Source organism: Crocodylus porosus, unplaced genomic scaffold, assembly GCF_001723895.1.
Source record: "Crocodylus porosus isolate Cpor-Errol unplaced genomic scaffold, CroPor_comp1, whole genome shotgun sequence".
Classification (NCBI taxonomy): domain Eukaryota; kingdom Metazoa; phylum Chordata; order Crocodylia; family Crocodylidae; genus Crocodylus; species Crocodylus porosus.
In genome coordinates, this window is record NW_017728949.1 from 21,013,147 (window position 1) to 21,031,196 (window position 18,050).

The 18,050-nt window shown below is 39.7% G+C and overlaps 1 protein-coding gene across 6 annotated transcripts in view; it reads left to right on the forward strand.

The window, feature by feature from the left end:
* The window catches only part of TRAK2 (trafficking kinesin protein 2), a 41,006-nt gene that overhangs the window by 15,819 nt on the left and 7,137 nt on the right, over positions 1 to 18,050 (forward strand). For 3 of the 6 annotated variants that reach the window (XM_019553818.1, XM_019553819.1, XM_019553821.1), the window contains exons 3-15: positions 560 to 754; positions 3,555 to 3,608; positions 4,398 to 4,474; positions 5,215 to 5,331; positions 6,538 to 6,747; positions 11,321 to 11,411; positions 13,230 to 13,360; positions 13,513 to 13,587; positions 13,974 to 14,108; positions 15,110 to 15,189; positions 16,149 to 16,352; positions 16,557 to 16,855; positions 17,284 to 17,562. In XM_019553818.1, coding sequence (XP_019409363.1) covers positions 560 to 754; positions 3,555 to 3,608; positions 4,398 to 4,474; positions 5,215 to 5,331; positions 6,538 to 6,747; positions 11,321 to 11,411; positions 13,230 to 13,360; positions 13,513 to 13,587; positions 13,974 to 14,108; positions 15,110 to 15,189; positions 16,149 to 16,352; positions 16,557 to 16,855; positions 17,284 to 17,562 — 1,947 coding nt within the window. The remainder of the gene's footprint in view (positions 1 to 559; positions 755 to 3,554; positions 3,609 to 4,397; positions 4,475 to 5,214; positions 5,332 to 6,537; positions 6,748 to 11,320; positions 11,412 to 13,229; positions 13,361 to 13,512; positions 13,588 to 13,973; positions 14,109 to 15,109; positions 15,190 to 16,148; positions 16,353 to 16,556; positions 16,856 to 17,283; positions 17,563 to 18,050) is intronic. The other 3 variants (XM_019553822.1, XM_019553823.1, XM_019553824.1) reach the window with 3 other exon arrangements.

Sequence of the window (18,050 nt, forward strand, 5' to 3'; positions counted from 1 at the left end):
AGCCTTGGCTTTCCTGGTTTGCTCCCTGCAGGACCAGACCAGTGCAGAATAATTCTCCTTGGAGGTGAATCCTGTCCTCCATCCTTTGTAGGCTTTCCTTTTTAGCCACAGGACGTCCGCTAGGTCCCTGGAGAGCCAGGAGGGCTGCTGCGCCTTCTTGCTGCCTTTCTTCCGTGTTGGAATAGATTTAGCTTGTTCATTGAGGATCGCTTCCTTGAGAAGCAACCACTCTTCTTGAACTCCCACCTCCCTGGGAATAAGGAGGTTGCAAATATAGAATTTTCATGCATATACTCTGCCTTGCAGTCCACAGTCCTTTAAAAGAGTGGCTTTGTGCACCCCTTGTTCTCCAGTGAAAATAAGAATTCTACTTGATAAATTTCCCTTCATATAACCAATGCTGCTGCTGAATTAGTTTTTTGACAGCCTGCCCCTTGATTGCATGTGAAAATACTATAACAAGCTGCTAGTGCAAATTGAAGTTATCCTTGTGCAACTTTTCCACCATAGAATAATTTTCCACAAACCTGTTGTGGGTTTTTATCTGCTTACCTTTTAGATGCCTGCTCCAGTGAGGATGTTCGTGAAATAGAGTTAGTGAGCATGCTAGAAGAACAGTTACCAGAGTATAAGCTACGAGTGGACTCTCTGTATCTGTATGAAAACCAAGATTGGATCCAGTCCCCAGCCTGTCCTACCCATGTGCCTGAGACCATCTCTCCAGTTCATGCTGAGGAGACCTTTCGTTACATGTGTGAGTATCTGGTCATGCAGTGAAGAGGTTTTTGCCCAAGTTGAAATGAAGAACTTATACGTATAAGGTAATTGAAAGATTTTAGAAAGCTGCAAAACATTGCCAATGCAAGCAAAACTATAGTTGTGTTTAGTGGAAGTATTCATCATTCACTTTTACAGTCATGGAATCTGTATGTTTAGTTAAAGGCCCTTCAGTTATGCTCTAGGAGTCGTGGAGTCATGTCCTGTATTGTAGTTGAAGCCATTTAGGCTTCAACTATAAGGAAACAATGGTTCCATAGGTGTGCAAATAACAAAATGAAAGTATAGCAGTGCAGTGTACTTGCACAGTTTGATTCTATTTGCTTTAAAATAATGACTGTCTCTCCAAAAATGGGAAGAGATGAGGAAAGCAACATATAACTGGCCTTTTATCTTTAAAAAATTATTTAAATAAAAATCGAAGTGCTTTGTAAAGGAATTGGCTCAAACAATATAAGGAGATGCTATCAAGATGACAGTTGTAGTGGTTTACGGAAACTTTTTGTTGAAGTTTTATCGATAACCTCATAGCTTATGGAAACAATTTAACCGATAATGCTAATTGGGGTTTTTGGGTTATTTGTGGGGGGGGTTTTGGTGGGGGATTGATTTGTTGTTTTGGTGGGAGGGGTCCATCTTTTGTTCATCATAGACCAGTGGTGCTCAGTCTTTTTGCCCCGCAGGCCAGATGTTTAGGCTTCCAAAGTCAGAGGTGTTGCTCCTTAGCCCTTTTATAGGGGAAAAGGGTTTGCCTTACTGTCTCTTCACCAAAATTTCCTTGGCTGTTATATTGTGAGGGCTTCATTGTTAGTCTTCAGCCCCAAGGTCTCTTTTCATTGATGTTTTGTTCAGTGGTTTTGTGACTTGATGCTGCAAGATGTTGAGCATGATCTATTCTTTTTCATTCATGTTCAGAGGTTTGTGAAGATTTTTTGTGGTGAGAAGTTATGCTGAAGGTCAAAAATTTAGTAATATGTCAGGGTGTTTTTAAGGTCCCCAAAAGCACTGGGTGTTGGCTGCAACTAAGGCTGGGGACTTAATCTGGGGTGTGCAGATTCTGTTGGTAGGAGCAAAGCCAGAGGTTCCTGGTTAGAGGGTCTTGCTTATCTGCTCAGTCAGACTGATTGCCATATTTGAGGTCAGAAAGGAATTTTACCCTATCCTTAGATTGGCATGGACACTTGGGGGGGTTTCCCTTCCTCCTTCAGTGGGGGCCATGGCCCCCTGCCTGGGACCTCCTGCATGTATATTGACAGGATTTTTATAAAGCAGGACTTTGGCTGCCATGGTTTACCTGGGGCAGGTTGGGGGATTAGTTCTATGTTGTGTCAGGGTTGAGAAATAATCTGATATAGAGTTTAGATTTTGGTTGTATGGGATGGTTTGGATAGAGAAGATCCTGCCTCAGGCAGGGGTTTAGACTAGATGACTTGTGGAGGTCCCGTCCAGCACTACTGCTCTCTGACTGCCTGGATCAGCATTGATTTATTACTGTCTGCTCCAGCACATGAAAATTGCAGGCAACTATGGGAGCGATCAATTGTTTATATTCCTGTCAGTCCTAGTAGTAAAACTGACTGCTTTTGAGAGATGATAGGCCAGTTAAAAAGCTTTCTGGAGAAGTTGCTATTGTAATTGATTGAAAAGGTTTGAATGTGCAAGTAGGAGAATGTTTAAAAACTTTGAGTTAGGAGCAGAGTAAGGAATGCATTTCCATCAAGAAAGTCGAATTACTTCTCACAAGTAGCTAAAAGAAAATGGCGTAACAGAGGCTGACTTTTTGTGTTTGGGTACAACGTACTATTTCACAGTAAATATCTATCTTTTTGCCTTTTATGTGCCAGGACTAAAGATATTTATTAGTAGTTTCTAGACCTCCACCCAAAGAGCACACTAACCAAGAGCAAAGTAAATATAAGGGAATGATTGTGACCTGGATGGTATTTGAGATAGTGTCCCAGAATCAAAACAGAGCTATAATGTCTCACGTTATACATTAATCTAGGGAGCGTCCTTAGATTATTGCTGTTCAGCTCCTCCTCCTCTTTTGGCAACTGTTGCTTGAAAGAATGTTTGTAACAGAATGGAGCACCCAGTCGTGCTTCTTGGTGAGATGCAGGGATACTCTGCTGCAGTAGTAAATGGTAGGTCAGCAATCCTTGACTGCAAAACATCTTTACAACTACTCCACACATGACGGACCAAGACAGAGCAGTAGATAACAATGACATTAATCAAATTGAAGAGTTGCTTGCAGCTTGTACTCTACAAGGTGAGTGAAGGGAGCATGTGTGCACCTATAAAGTGTTATAGACTGTGTGACAGTCTGGAAATAATGGGGCTGGCGCAAAACAGAGATGTTGTCTTCCCCATAACTTTTCTTTTATCAGGCTACTAATATTTGCGAGTAGGGTAAAAATCCCAAGTCCACCTGAATGTATGTCCATGTAGTGAACATTGAGACTGAATGGCATTGGACTGCACAAGGAAATACTTGTTTTCCATCATACGCTTCTTGCACTGTCTTAGTAACTTAAGTCAACTGTGTGGAGAGCTGGGTTTATGTATAGCATATTAAAATGATTGATTCGTTTTTGTAAGATCTGTTGCTAGACCATTTGTAGTACTGTGAAATTTCTTTCTTTAAATTATAAGCATTGTATGCATGCATCCACTAAAGTAATTGAATAATGGAGATACGCTGTTGGCAGTCTTATATTCTAATTCTTTTCCTCCCTTGTGCACTTTCTCCTGTCTTCCTTTTCTTCTTGTCCTAGCTCTTCCCGAACTTCCCCCCTCCTCTTTAGCTGGACCTCACACATTTTCACAAGGTAATTTGATGGAAGAGAAACCCTCCTGTCTTTTTCTTGAAAAGCCAGGAAATGGTAGGGGTTGGTACCTCATGGTTTTGATTATTAAGCTTTAATCGTAATTAATTCCTATCTGGTCAGTTGGATTTCTTCCCAACTTAACCTTTGTTGGGTTTTTTAAAATATTCTAACAATGTATTTACTCTTGGGTACTGTTAAGAACTATGAAAATAATAAATACTAAAAGCATATTAAGGGGCAAATGCCTTTTGAGTTACCACCACAAGTAGTTTGTGCTAGGGCACTTTGAAGTGCAAATAGATATTTTTGTCTCGTTTCATGTCGGCATAATGCAAATTCCTGCAAACATACTCAGTCTTAATGCTTTATGGGTTTTCTTTCTTGCTTGCAACTATCACAACTCCATTGCATTTCAGAGGCAGTATCTGCAGATATTTCAGCTATGTGTTGGTATTCAAGACTCCTGCTTTCTCCTCCCTCTAGTCCAGATCTGCCATAATTTAGTTTCATTCAGAAATTTGATCCCTGGAGGAAACTCTTTCCTTATTTAGGTTTGGTACCTTCAATACCAGATAACCTCAGTGAAGGTTGTGGGTGCTTGGCACCTCCCTAAATCAGACCCCAAATAACTTCCTCTGGTGCTTTCTAAGATATTTGTAGCCTCTTGACCTAGCTTTTATTCAGTATAAGAATATTTGAGAGGATTGGCCATCTCCCATTTGAGATTTAAAGCTAGCCCCCTTGTTTTCTGACAATTAATCTTTTAAGTATTTTTATTTTCCCTTTCAGTTCTGGGCACAGACAACGAAGAGCAGATAACAAAAACATACAGTGATGTTGACCTGCTTAAACATCTGTTAGCTGAGGTACAGTAATCCTCACTTATTTTTCTGTTTGTTTGTATTCTGGTGGTAGCCTATATGGATGCAACTTCTCTTTCAAAAATTACAAAAAACTAATTCAGCTGTCTGCATGTGAGAGAGAAAAGTAAATGCCTAGTATCTCTTAGATCTCACTTAAAATAGCATAACACTATCCAGACAATGGGGTCTGACACACAAGTGGGTTGTAAGAGGGTACTTAGTAGGCAGTACCAGCTGAGAAGAAAAAACATTTTAGGAGAATCTTTCACACCTTGTTGGGAGTTGATGAAAGGGAGGAAGCAGAGGATTTGCCTCCCATCTTTCTGCTACCTCTGCTCTGCCCTATCTTTCCCCCTCCTCCCAGCACCACTGTTTCTTTGCAGTACAACAGTCTGTTCTAGTGGAAATGGCACTGCAAAAGGTTGCATACAGTTTCTCAAAATGGTCCTTCAACAGAACTTGTACCACCCCAATCAAGCCACTTACCCCAAAATAAGAAGTCTAGCCGTATAATCAGTTTTCCTTTGTGTCCGTGACTTAGGGCTGTCCAAATGGCTGAAACGGGGCCACTATTGTGATCTACATCTCAAATAGTAAAGTGTTGAGAACCATTTGCTTTAACAGTTTACTGTTTAAAATGGATTGCAGGATATCAAGAGCTAGATAATATATTGAAGAAAGTTTAATTTGGCTACATTCTAAATGTAGTCTTTAAAAACAAAAACGCTTCTCTTTGTGAGCAGAGGGATCGGGACCTGGAGCTCGCAGCCCGGATTGGACAAGCTCTTCTTAAGCGGAACAATCTCCTGACAGAACAGAACGAAGCATTAGAAGAGCAGCTAGGACAAACCTTAGACCAAGTGAGTGACCTTTTTTTAACATGGCAAGATGAGGGACGTCTGTTTTAGTAGATGAGGCAGAAGGGTTTTTATTACAATAGAGGCAGGTAACTGCACCTATTCTAAAGATAGATTAAAATTTGCATTTGAATGTATTCTAATTATTAGGTGCATTATTCCAGTGAATATCTATGAGAATTGAATAGTGCAGTCAGTGAAGGGAACCTGAGGGTAGCTTGGTGTTGTTCTGAATAAAATTGTGCTTTCAGGAGGGGGACGATTTCAGATAATCTGATCTAACGTCCTGGCCTTATTATGCATAAATCCAAGGAGTTTACTGAACTTTGAACAAAGAATTCAGCTTCTGATTCTTTTGAGGCACTATCACCATTTTACAAGTGAGGAAATGGCCACAGAGATGAACTGATCTGCTTTACCTTGCATAAGAAGCCTGACATGAGGCCTGGGTTCTGTTCTAGAGTCTCACTTTATTAGGTTTTGAGCACAAATCCACCTCTTTTTCTTATTCAGCATTGTTACCTTTTTCCCCCTGCTTTGTTCAAATTGATTTTACCTTTGTTGCCATTTTAGAGAAACTAATAAAGTATGAAATTATGTTGGCAGCCTGTCAACTATAAAGTTTCCCTCTTGTTTCCATGACAAGTGCATTCCAAATCTAGATTTTTTTCAGTTAAATGCTTGCACATGTAAACTAGCATGCTGATATAAAATGTGAGTTCACACCTGGCCAGACCATAAGTGGGTTTGTGTACTTGCATCAGCACTTAGATTTGCAAAGTAAAGCACACTTAACTTTCAGCATCTGAGCATCTTTTGTTTTCTTTTCTCCTTGACTTTTATACATTGCATCAAATACATTTTTTCAAAGGCAGAACCCTCCACCCCTCTTTTCCTGACAGACAGATAATGCCTTTCAGGTGCAGTTTGCCTTTCAAGGTATCAATAATGAGAAAAACTAATTGTACTCAATTTTACTGTAAAATGGGTTTCATTGTCTCCTCTTGCATGGTCTGTTTCAGACATCTTTAAAAATAGTTTAACTAGTTCTATAGCAGTCAGTTTTCAAGACTAAACAGAATCTGAGCTTCCAGTGTTAAATAAATAAATGTGCTGGGCACAGTTTGCAGGGGGTTACCACAGTTTAAACTGAACTGAAGCATTTGGAACCTGAATCTTTTTGTAAACAAATGCATTTCCTGAACATAGGTTAACCAGTTGCAACATGAACTATCAAAGAAAGATGAATTGCTTCGTATCGTCTCAATTGCTTCTGAGGAAAGTGAGACGGACTCCAGTTGCTCAACACCACTTCGGTTCAATGAGTCCTTCAGTGTGTCACATGGTCTCTTGCAGCTGGATATTTTGCAGGATAAACTCAGGGAACTGGAGGAGGAGAACCTAGCTCTCCGATCAAAGGTATGCATAACTTCTACTGTATACAGCAAACTGTTCGTTTCATGTCGTAAAAATATAGGATTATGAGTGATCTCTGCACCTAATTATAGACGTAGACTCTAGCTCTGCTGTCTTCAGACTTCTCTCTTTGTCCATAGTTGTCTTCAAAGTTCATAATACCCAGCTTGTAGAGTGGCTTCATCCAACTGCACCACAGTGTCCTTATGGCATATGATATTAAATAAGTTCACATTTAGTCATCTACCTAAAATTACCTAGGCCTTATGATTTGCATGGTGCATAATTATCTAAACCCATATTCAAGTTGTGGTATACTTTTTTGATGATACAAATGAGCCAACATGATTAAAAAGTTACAGCTTATCAGCTTGTCCTCTAGATGAGGAGTTTATAAGCTAAGAGCCCAATCTTTTAAACTCCATGTGCACAGAGTAGCACTATGAATTTAAATAAGACCATTTGTGTTTCAAATCAAACGCACAGATCTAATCTGTAGATATAAATAGTATGTTTTTATGAGGTCTGTAACTAGAGTTTAACGAAACTCTTAATGAATGATGGTGTTTGTGGAACCAAAATATAAGGGCTACAGGAAATAAGATGTACAGATAATACTTTTATTTATGATTAACCTATTTAAGGGTTACACAGTTTTGTGTGCTCCATTATAGCCTTCCATCATGAGAGTTATCACTGTCTGTAGTGCAAAAGCTTCTGATGGGCTTGAGCGTTTTTCTGCCATATGTGACTGCAGAGCACTGCAACCAGAGTTGTCTACAAAACTATCAACAGTGCCTCACTGTAAGGGACTCCATTCATTTGTATATATACAGTAATTAGTGCTGTACAGCTCTACTGCTCTTATTGCTTGGCATTAAAAATGTTGAAAGACGGGGTGGAGATGCACCTTTATAGGCTAAATAAGATCTATAGATCTATAGATGCAGATAATGTTGAAAAGAGGAATCAAAATTAAATCGTTCCTTAAAGTTCTCCCACCTGCTATGTGGGTTGCTCATTCCTGTGAGATGCCTCACAGTTTAAAGGTCTGTGTCAGACATTTGGTTTTTTGTCAAGTGATTCTGAGTAGCTCAGGGAAATGGAACTTTCATATCTCAGGTTTGGAAGTATGTAGCATGACTTCTAAAATACCAAATTGCCTCAAACCCTGGATTTAAAAACACTTTAGAGCCTATAAAAAGCCTCAGTCAGTGTTAGGCTTAAGTTGCATGTTACAGCAGCTGTTTTGGCACTAAAATATTGCTGTGATGCAAGCTGTAATTTGGAGGTAGAGTGGGTATATTGGAATACAGAGCTTTTTCCGCTTTTTAGCCACATCCTTCCCATTTTTTTTCAATCCTCCTCCTCAACTGGTTTTCTTGAATAAAAATTAGATGGGAAAAGAGCAACAGCCTGTGGTTGTGGGGAAAATGGTTCATCAGGCTTCAAAGCTATAGAGGTGTTTTCTTTCTGATTGTGACTGTTCCCTGCTCTAACTTATCTGGCACCCATAATTCATGGGTGTGTACTGCTGCAAGACCTGAGGTTCATAGGCAGTGACCCCAGTGTCATCGGTACAAATCTGAGAGCAGCTAGTTCCAGTTCCTCTTTTTCAAACTTCCCATTCCCAATGCCCCTCCACCCATCCTCCAAACTTCATCCCAGTCTGCTTCCCTTACCTCTCAAGATGGTCCATTTGCACTCACCACTTGTAGCAGGTATTTTCTTTCTTTGTGTACTCTGATCCAGCAGGTTGCGGGTGAAAACATTGGAGAGATCCACTTCCTGCACTTACGCTTAAGTATCCTGCATGTTCTGCAGCAGTCCACAGCTGCAACTGGAGGAAAGTCTTTCTTAATACTGAGCTGGAGCATTCCCACCCTGGACAAGAATCTACTGGGAATTACAAATAAGCACTATGTATCTGTACAGAGCATATGCAAACTGAGATTATTCAGTGACTTATAAATTGGACAGATTTGGGCAGATTTTCTTAGAAGTCTTTTGTATAGGATATGCCTCTGTGGTGATCTTTCTGCTCCAAAGCTTCTCCAAGAAAACATGATCAGGATTTTTTTAGTGAACAAAATAATATTTTTCTCTAGCCTGTTTTTTCTAAAGCCACTAAACCATTTTTTGGGCAGAAATTATTCCAAAAAAATTCAACCAGAGGCAGACATCCAACATGGAAAATTGCAACCTAAGTGGCTAAAGTTTGATGAAATAACTAACTCACAGTGAGTGTCAGACAACCTTAACGGGTTTTTTCCCAGCCCCCATCTACAATAAAAAGAAGGAGAAAAAAAAAAAAGAATTCTTGCCCTGCCAGTATGGAAGGGCCCTTTAACTGAGGTTGTGTTATGGCTTTATTGTGGTTTGTTACGTGACTCCCGTTGTTTGTATTAAATAGCAGCAGGCATATAAAACGGGTTGATTGGCTTAATTGCATACAAACTGTCAAGAGCTATTTAAAGTGCGTTTATCTGCAGTTCTTTTCACTGGAATAAATTTTTAAAACCAGTCACTGAACTTTCATAGATTTCGTAGATTTTAGGGTTGGAAGAGACCTGTTAGATCATAGTCTGTGCCCCTGCCCTGGGCAGAAATGAGTGCTGGGGTCAGATGACCCCAGCCAGGTGTTTGTCCCATCTCCTCTTAATTACCTCCAAGGAAGGGGACAGCACCACCTCCCTTGGAAATATATTCCATATTTTGGCAACCCTCACTGTAAATAATTTTTTCCAAATGTCCAGTCTAAATTTGCTGTCCTTCAGCTTATAGTGACTGTTTCTAGTTACCCCAATGGGTGCCCTGGTAAACATCATATCCCTTATTTCCTGCTGCCCCCCTGATGAGTTTGCAGATGGCCACAAAATAACCCCTCAGCCTTCTTTTGTCTTGGCTGAAGAGATTCAGGTCCCTCAATCGGTCTTTGTAGGGTTTTTTCTGTAGGCCTTTAAGTAGACGGGAGCCCTCCTATGAACCCTTTCTAGGTTATCTACATCCCTCCTGAAGTGTGGCACCCAAAACTGGACACAATGAGCAAAATAATATTTTGCTGGACACAGTGAGCAAAATAATATTTTTCTCTAGCCTGTTTTTTGTAAAGCCACTAAACCATTTTTTGGCAGAAACTATTCCAAAAAAATTCAACCAGAGGCAGACATCCAACATGGAAAATTGCAACCTAAGTAGCTAAAGTTTGATGAAATAACTAATTCACAGTGAGTGTCAGACAACCTTAATGGGGTTTTTTCCCAGCCCCCATCTACAATAAAAAGGAAGGAAAAAAAAAAAGAATTCTTGCCCTGTCAGTACAGAAGGGCCCTTTAACTGAGGCTCACTGTGTCCAGCTATGGCCTGATCAGTGCTGCATAGAGGGGAAGTATCACCTCCCTAGACCTGTTTATGATGCACCTGCTTATGCAAGAAAGGGTGCAGTTAGCTTTACTTATTACCTCCTCACACTGGTGACTCATGTTCATTTTGGAGTCTATTACAACTCCAGGATCCCTTTCTGCAGTTGTGCTGCTTAGAGTGGTACCTTGAGGATTCTTCCTCCCCAGGTGCAGCACGTGACACTTAGCTTTGTGAAACTGCATCCTATTCTGTTCCGGCCACTTCCCCAGCCTGTCCAAGTCTGCCGGGGTTCGCTCCCTGCCCTCTAGTTTGTTTACCTCCCCCCATAGTTTGGTGTCATCTGCGAACTTGGACAGGGTGCACATTGCTACTGTTTAGTTTATTTATAAGAATTGGGTGCGACACTATGTCAAAGGCCTTTTAAAATCAAAGTAAATAACGATCTACCTATATTCCTTCATCCAAGCATTTTGTGACCCAGTCATAAAAAGAAACCAGGTTAGTCAGGCAGGATCTGCCAGCTATGAACCCATGCTGGTTGCCCCTTAGCATTATTTTGCCAGCTGTTCCCTTTCTGATTAAGTCATCACCAATTACCAGCAAATTGCACCAAATGAAAGGTTATTGGGTAAAAAGAGGTCATGGTTGATGATTTTATATTTATCTGAAAGCACCTAGGATACCACAAGTGAAAAGGGAGATCCCATGCTGTATAAATTCTGTAGCAGGAGAAAATTGTTGGCCGAGAGAGCTTGCAGTCTAAATGACGAGGCAGATGAAGGATTGGAGGGACAGAGGGAAATATTCTTGCCTATTTTGTGAGCATTTGAAGGCTTATGTGGCTTTTGTAGGTATAGGTAACTTACCATTCGGTTGGCAGACTAAGGGTTCCTTCTTAGAAAAATATTTGTATGGGTAGTTAATTCTCAAGTAGCCTAGCTGTAACTGCTGCATTTATTCCTAAATTCCCCTAACATGGTTCGTGCCTTTTGACAACAACTTGCCCATTATTTTTAAATAGCCACTCTTCTACTTTTGTGTGCAAGATGCACATGGGTAAGGAAACCTGGCTTTAGTAAAACAAACTCAGCTAATGTTAGTCGCACAAGAAAAATAAGGTAGAAAACTTTTAATTGCAATAATCTTTGTAATAGTAAATTATTTCAGGTGCAAGCATGATCTGTAAGTTTAAATCTCTATAATTTTCTTGAAGGCTTGCCATTTAAAGACAGAAACTATTACATATGAAGAAAAGGAGCAGCAGCTAGTCAGCGACTGTGTTAAAGAGCTCCGTGAGTATCCAGGTTGTATCTCCTAACAGAAGCAAACACCTCTCCCCAGTTTCTACAGTACTTCTAGAGATCTAGCAGTATACAAAAATGTATTTATATGCTCACACATAGATAAATCTATGTGTATATTTACGGTCTTCAAGTTTAGAAATTATTTTCAGAAGTTGCTATTTAATAATGTTTTGAGTCTTGCTGTTTTGGCCCATTCGGGATGGTATTTGAGTTGGGGACATTTATTTCTACAGTCTTCACCATGACAGAATTGTGTCAAAAAATAAAAATGTGTGTATTCAGTATGGACTGAATGCCTGTCGGACATCTGTGATCTTAAAAAGAGAGCTAAGCCTAATAATGCTCATAGAAGCTGTTAAGGTGATGTCTGAGACTGTCACATTTGTCATTCTGAATAGTGGATTTTACATCTGTTTTTGATAGTGTTCAGTTGATCAGTACATGGTCTCTTGGGTACCCATTCTAAACATCCTGGATCCATAAGCATAGCTCCCATTACGTAAATGCATAGTAGACTTAAAAGCAGCAGCAGCTGCAATAAAATCTCTGTCTATAACAGTAATGCCTTTATTCTTTGTAGGTTACCTATCTGCAAGTATAACTACCTTACACAGATGTGCACATAGGGCGTGGAATACAAGAGAACATATTTGATGTCTTTGCTGTTTTGTGTAATCTAGTGGGTTTTAACTTTTACTTGTACTGATGTGGTGCGTGCCTCCTTGCCTATGCACTACAAACAAGTACTTATCTTATGAGATTTATTTTATTCCACGTAATCACCATAAAAAACTTGTTGATTTGCATTTTATTCTGTATAACAGTACAATACTCTGGATCAGTGCCTGTTTGAGTGCTTACTTGCTTTATTGCATCCTCCTTGAAGTTTTCAGTGAGAGGAAGTTGTCTTGCATAACCTTTCCACTGTACCACCAGTAAGAGGAATGTATTTGTTTGTTTGTCTAGTTTTATAGTTCACAAAGGCGTGCTGGGAACTTTAGACTCATAAAATGATTTTATTCTCAAAGAATTTATAATCAATATAGACGACACAGAAAAAGTGTTTCAGGAGGGGAAGAATTTTCACTCTTTCCTACCACATTATTTTGAATCCTAACTCTAGACGTTAAGCTAATTTCCAATGGCTTAGATCTATTAATACATCATCCTTAACTTTCCAAAAACAGAATCATAAATCTGATGCTAGGAACCTTTTATATGCACTAAAATCATCCCTATGATGGGGGCTACTTGTACATCTTTCCCCTTCTTGGTCTTATATGCCTTAAGATGGCTCATGATTCCTCTACTCTTATATCCATATCTGGATAAGTGGTTGAGCTACATGGGATTGTGTATCACTGAGTCTTGGACACCTGTTTCTCCCCTGCAGCATGTCGAGACCAGTAATATTTACCAAAATTCATTTTAATAACATGTATTTTCAAAGTGTTTTTACTTAATTGTTGTTTAATGCTTTATTCTAGTTATTAAAACAGCAAAGTGGACTTGTGTGAGTAGTTATGTCATTTAGAAAAAACTAACAACTTATTGTAGATATGGTGATCCCTGCAGAACTGTTAGGTACCAATGTACCAGTGGGATGTCAGCACTGGGTGTAAGGGGTCATCCAGCATATTTAAGTTTCTTAAGTTTTCACAAGTGTCCTATCCTGTGCTTGATCTAAGGCCTGAGTTGGTTCTGTCAGAATTACTTTCCCTTTGAAGCTTATATGTTCACTTTTTTTTGCTGGGGAATTTCTGTTTTTGGTGTTTCTAGGAATGTGGCATTCTGAAGACTTATTGTTCTGTGTTTTAGGAGAAACAAATGTTCATATTGCTAGAATGACAGAGGAGTTATCGGAAAAGAGTGAGGAGTTGGTTCGCTACCAGGAAGAGATCTCATCCCTTTTGTCTCAGATTGTTGATCTTCAACATAAACTCAAAGAGGTGTGTACATACAGTATGGACAGGGTAACAGGATAGACGTTACAGCTTTAAGAGGATGGTTATTTCAGATGAAACTCAACTCGCTCACTAGAAGGAAAAGAGAAAATATGAACACCCTTGGGTTTTTTCTTTTTTTTTCCCTTCTGCTTTAGCATGTAATTGAAAAAGAAGAACTGAAGCTTCACCTGCAAGCTTCTAAAGATGCCCAGAGGCAGCTTACAGCAGAGGTATTGGAGACTTATTTATTTTTTAAAATAGGGGGAGAGAAAAAAAGAAATGAAGAGAGAAAAGGGGGTTTGTGTTAGATCCTAGTGTGGACAGAGCCAAATGAAGGCAAGAGAACAGATTATTTTTTAATAACTCAGTCCAATCGTTCTGATGTCACACTCATGTAGTTATCACATACATGTCAGTATTCCTAAAGTACCTTGACAGGGTTGCAGATCACTTGTTTCTGTATTCTACTTTGTGTGAAAAAATACTGGGTTGCAATAATTCTTAATTATATAGATTTCTGATGGGTAAATGCGGGTTGTCATTGTAGTAATGGCCTTGCTTCTCTTGACTGTAAGGTGTTGTTGGATATATTGATAACTTTTGTTTCCTGTTAAAGTTGCATGAGTTACAAGATCGGAATGCGGAGTGTCTGGGGATGTTGCATGAATCGCAAGAAGAAGTAAAGTATCTGCGCAGTAAAGCCAGCTCTGCTTCTCTTTGCCGACCCCACTCATGCGGAACATTTCCTGTGGTAATAATCCAGGGGTTTCTTCTTGCATTGTGTAGTCATACTGATGCGGCATAAGGCTGTAACAACAGTTCTTGGTAATATGAAACTACAAGGACCAAACCACAATTGCATATTTTTGTTATTAGAACTGCAAGAGAAACTATCCTTTAGGTGGCAAAAGGATTAATTCAATCTAATGACTTTTCAGCTCTTCTAAAATCTGAAATTATCTTTAGCATATACACATCGCGAGTCATTCATTCACTGTATAATGGCTTTTAAAATGTCCTTCTTTGTCTCCTACATTCCCGTTGCTGATTTGGTTTCACGTGCATTGATGCAACCTTTTCTTTCCTCACTCCCTTACCATCTCTCTGCATAAATTTAGCTAAGTTTTGTACCAGACTGATTATGATGCCATGATAATTCTTTACAGGATTTTAATTTTTTAACAAGTATTTTATGAACCGGACTTCTCTGCATCTAGCTATTTTCCAGTGATTAAAATTGCTAGCGTGCTATACTGAGACGTTCCAGTGAAACCTGGGGGAATGTACTTTTATATGGTTGCTCTCAGGAAATGGCTGATCACAGTAATTCCACACAAGATGATGTATGGGAAAATGCTGCCATTTTTAACAGCAATATTTATTCTGTAGTGAAGTAGCAGTGAAAAAACCCTGAGCCTAATGTTGATTTAAGGGTTTATTCTCTTGCAGGGATATTGCTACACCAGTAAACCCTTCCCACAAACAGTCACAACACTTAACAGTTACACCATCAGTGTTGTTGTTAATGGAACCAGTGGGTTACCCCAATACAATCATTTTTAGCTGATAACCTGAATTTTACTATGCAGGTTTGCTGTTACAGCTATACAGTGTATATCTTGTACTAATATCAGTTAGTAATGTATGGATGATAATAGAGCTTTTTTAAAAGTATGTTTAGTTCCAAAATTGCTCAGAACCCTTTTGGCTGTCCCTCCCCTTAACCCCTTCTTTCTTTCCTCTCCTCTTCAGGAATCTCTTGCAGCAGAGATTGAGGGGACAATGCGTAAGGAGCTGAATGTGGATGAAGAATCTGCCCTTTCTAAACAAAAGTAAGTTGAGCATTCTGCTTCACATGGAACAAAACAGGATGTACATGTGCCAATACCAGGTGTTGTAAGTCTGTAAATGGGGTGCAAGAGTTTGTTAGGAGAGGATAAACCTGGATATTCCTCCTTGAACAAAAAGTCAATATCACTAATAGAAAATAACCTTCAAGCATTGGACACTTTTAAACAATTCTGTATATTTTCATAGAGGTAAAATACGTAGCTTTACTATGGAGTTTTATGGGAGCATTAAAAAGTTCACTGAAAGAATATTTTTTTATATTTAACTTTTGAAGGCTTATAAAATAGCTTCTATATTGTACTTGGTTTCATCCTTACTCTATATTGTACAGAGGGGAAACTAGAGCTGAAAGATGAATACCAGTTTTCAATACCTTGGAGGCCTGTTTCCATATGTAGGGACTATAGGTTTAAGCTCTTAAAATGTTCTTGATCTTGGAGGTTCCAGGGTGATACAAATATCACAATCTATCATTCCTTCAAGTTCATACAAGGTGGAAATTGCAGTCTTTGACAGGAGTACATCCCTCCTAATAATCTCTTCAGCTACAGGCAGGTTCTACTGCCTTTCTGGTATTTGCATCTCTATGGGAGGCTCCTACTACAAGGGTCAGCAGCTTTTGTAAACTGTGGTCCACAAATACGGGTTACAGAAAAGTTTATCCAGTGCACCAAGCTGAGATGGTACTAGTGTGGGAACTTGGCAGCAATAGGTGGTGGCCCAACTTAGAACCAAGCTTTGTTAATTCAGCCTGCTGTTGCTGAAAGGTTGCTGACCCTCATCTACCACATTCACATAAGTCTTTTAATAAACTGTTGCCTAAAACTGAGTGTTGTAACCTTCCCAAAATTGCTTTAGAAAGTAATACTATTGGTGATTGGTCAGTTCAGTGTTGTGTAGATGTAAAAATTGTTACGCATGTGTATTTTCTATCTTTCAGGGTTCAGCAAAAGCGGGTATTTGATACTGTCAAAGTTGCTAATGTCACACGTGGTCGCTCTTTCTCCTTTCCTGCCCCACTACCGATCCCAGGATCTAATCGTTCAAGCGTTGTTATGACAGCAAAGCCCTTTCAATCTGGCTTACATCAGTCAGAGAGCAAGGTACAGCTGGCCAGAAGGAGCAGTTCAGAGGAAATCGCGAAGTAAGGAAAAGGATGATATAATTTTAGTAAGGAAAAGGATGATATAATTTTAGATTATCTGTGCTAACACACACATTGGAATTATCATTCTGACTCCAAAATTTAAATCTAACCAGTACCTCTGTTATACGGAAGGGGAATACTGTCCTTTAGTAATGAGCACATTTGTCTTAATTCCCTTGCCTAATTTCATGTTCCCCACAGGGATACCTCAAAACTGGGCCAGCCTGGAACCACAGCAGATAATGATTTAACTACAGCTCTGCATAGACTCTCCCTTCGTCGGCAGAACTACCTGAGTGAAAAGCAGTTCTTTGAGGAGGAATGGCAGCGCAAGATGCGTTCACTGGTTAACCAGAAAGAAGAGAGTAGCGGTTGCAGCACACCAACAGAGAGTTCCCTTTCCCTGGGGACAAACTCAGAACTCATGGACTTTTCTGGGAGCTGTAGCAGCTTCCGTATGTTTGTGCCAGAGAAACTACAAATCGTGAAACCTCTTGAAGGTAAGAGAATGATTTACATTCGGTCTCCAGCAAATGATGATGTTCACAGAGCTGGACTTGTAGAGAAATGGCTGCATTTAACAATTAAATCAGAGTTTCTCTGCACATTGATGTTTTTGCATCTGGGTGTTGACTTTTTGCACTGCAGAATCAGAAGCACTTGGAGAATAAGTTTTTTTCCTTAAGGCAGACACCTGCTAAAAGGTTTCCACCTAACTAGCTCAGACGACCCAAGTGCAATGGCAGGTTTGTTCTAGTATTTGATATTTCCTGTTTTAATTCTTTTATCCACCTAATTCCCCTTGTATTTCATGATAGCAGCAGTAGTTGGCCAGGTAGTTTTGGCAGTATATTTCAAATACTCTTTATGGCATAGTGATAAGAGACTGCTTCAGACTGGTTTGTTTGGGGTTTTTTTGACTCATTAGGATCTCAGACCTTGTTTCACTGGCAGCAACTTGCTCAACCCAACTTGGGCACCATCCTTGACCCACGGCCAGGTGTTGTCACAAAAGGCTTCACTCTACTGCCTGAGGATGTTGTCTACCATATCTCTGACTTGGAAGAGGATGATCAGGAAGAAGAAGAAGGAGGTATAACTTTTCAAGTGCAACAATCCTTTTTGAAGGAAAGGACATGTCCAGTGCCAAAGCCAGTGCCAGGGATCTTTCTGCCATCTATTACTTCAGCAACAGTACCACTCACTGGTAAGAATAATAGATAATATTATGATATCTTTCCTTTGATCTCTTGCTGGAGTTATCACACCACTTTTGTTGCTTTCTTGTTATGGTCTTTTTTTTTTTAGTAATTTCTTCAGATTTTATTGGCTCAGTAGAGGTAAGCCAGGTTGTATTTGGAGAGGGCGGCTTCCAAGGATCCTCTAAGAACTGCATTTATAATACTGTTAAATCAGGAGATGGTACTTGCCTTTCCAGTCTGTACTGCTAGGTAGCACTGTGCTGCTGGAAATCTTTTGTTGGATGAGACCAAAAAACTATTTCTTGACCAATTGTCTTCTTCCAAAGAAAATATCCATATTATAAAGTGTTATATATTATATCAGGGGTTTTCAACCTTTTTCAATAAGTGCACTCCTGGCAGCTGGATGTGGAGCAGGAGGTAGCGGTGGCTACATGCGGAGCAGCAACAGCACAGGGTGGTAGGTAGTGGTGGCTGCCCCATGCAAGCTTCC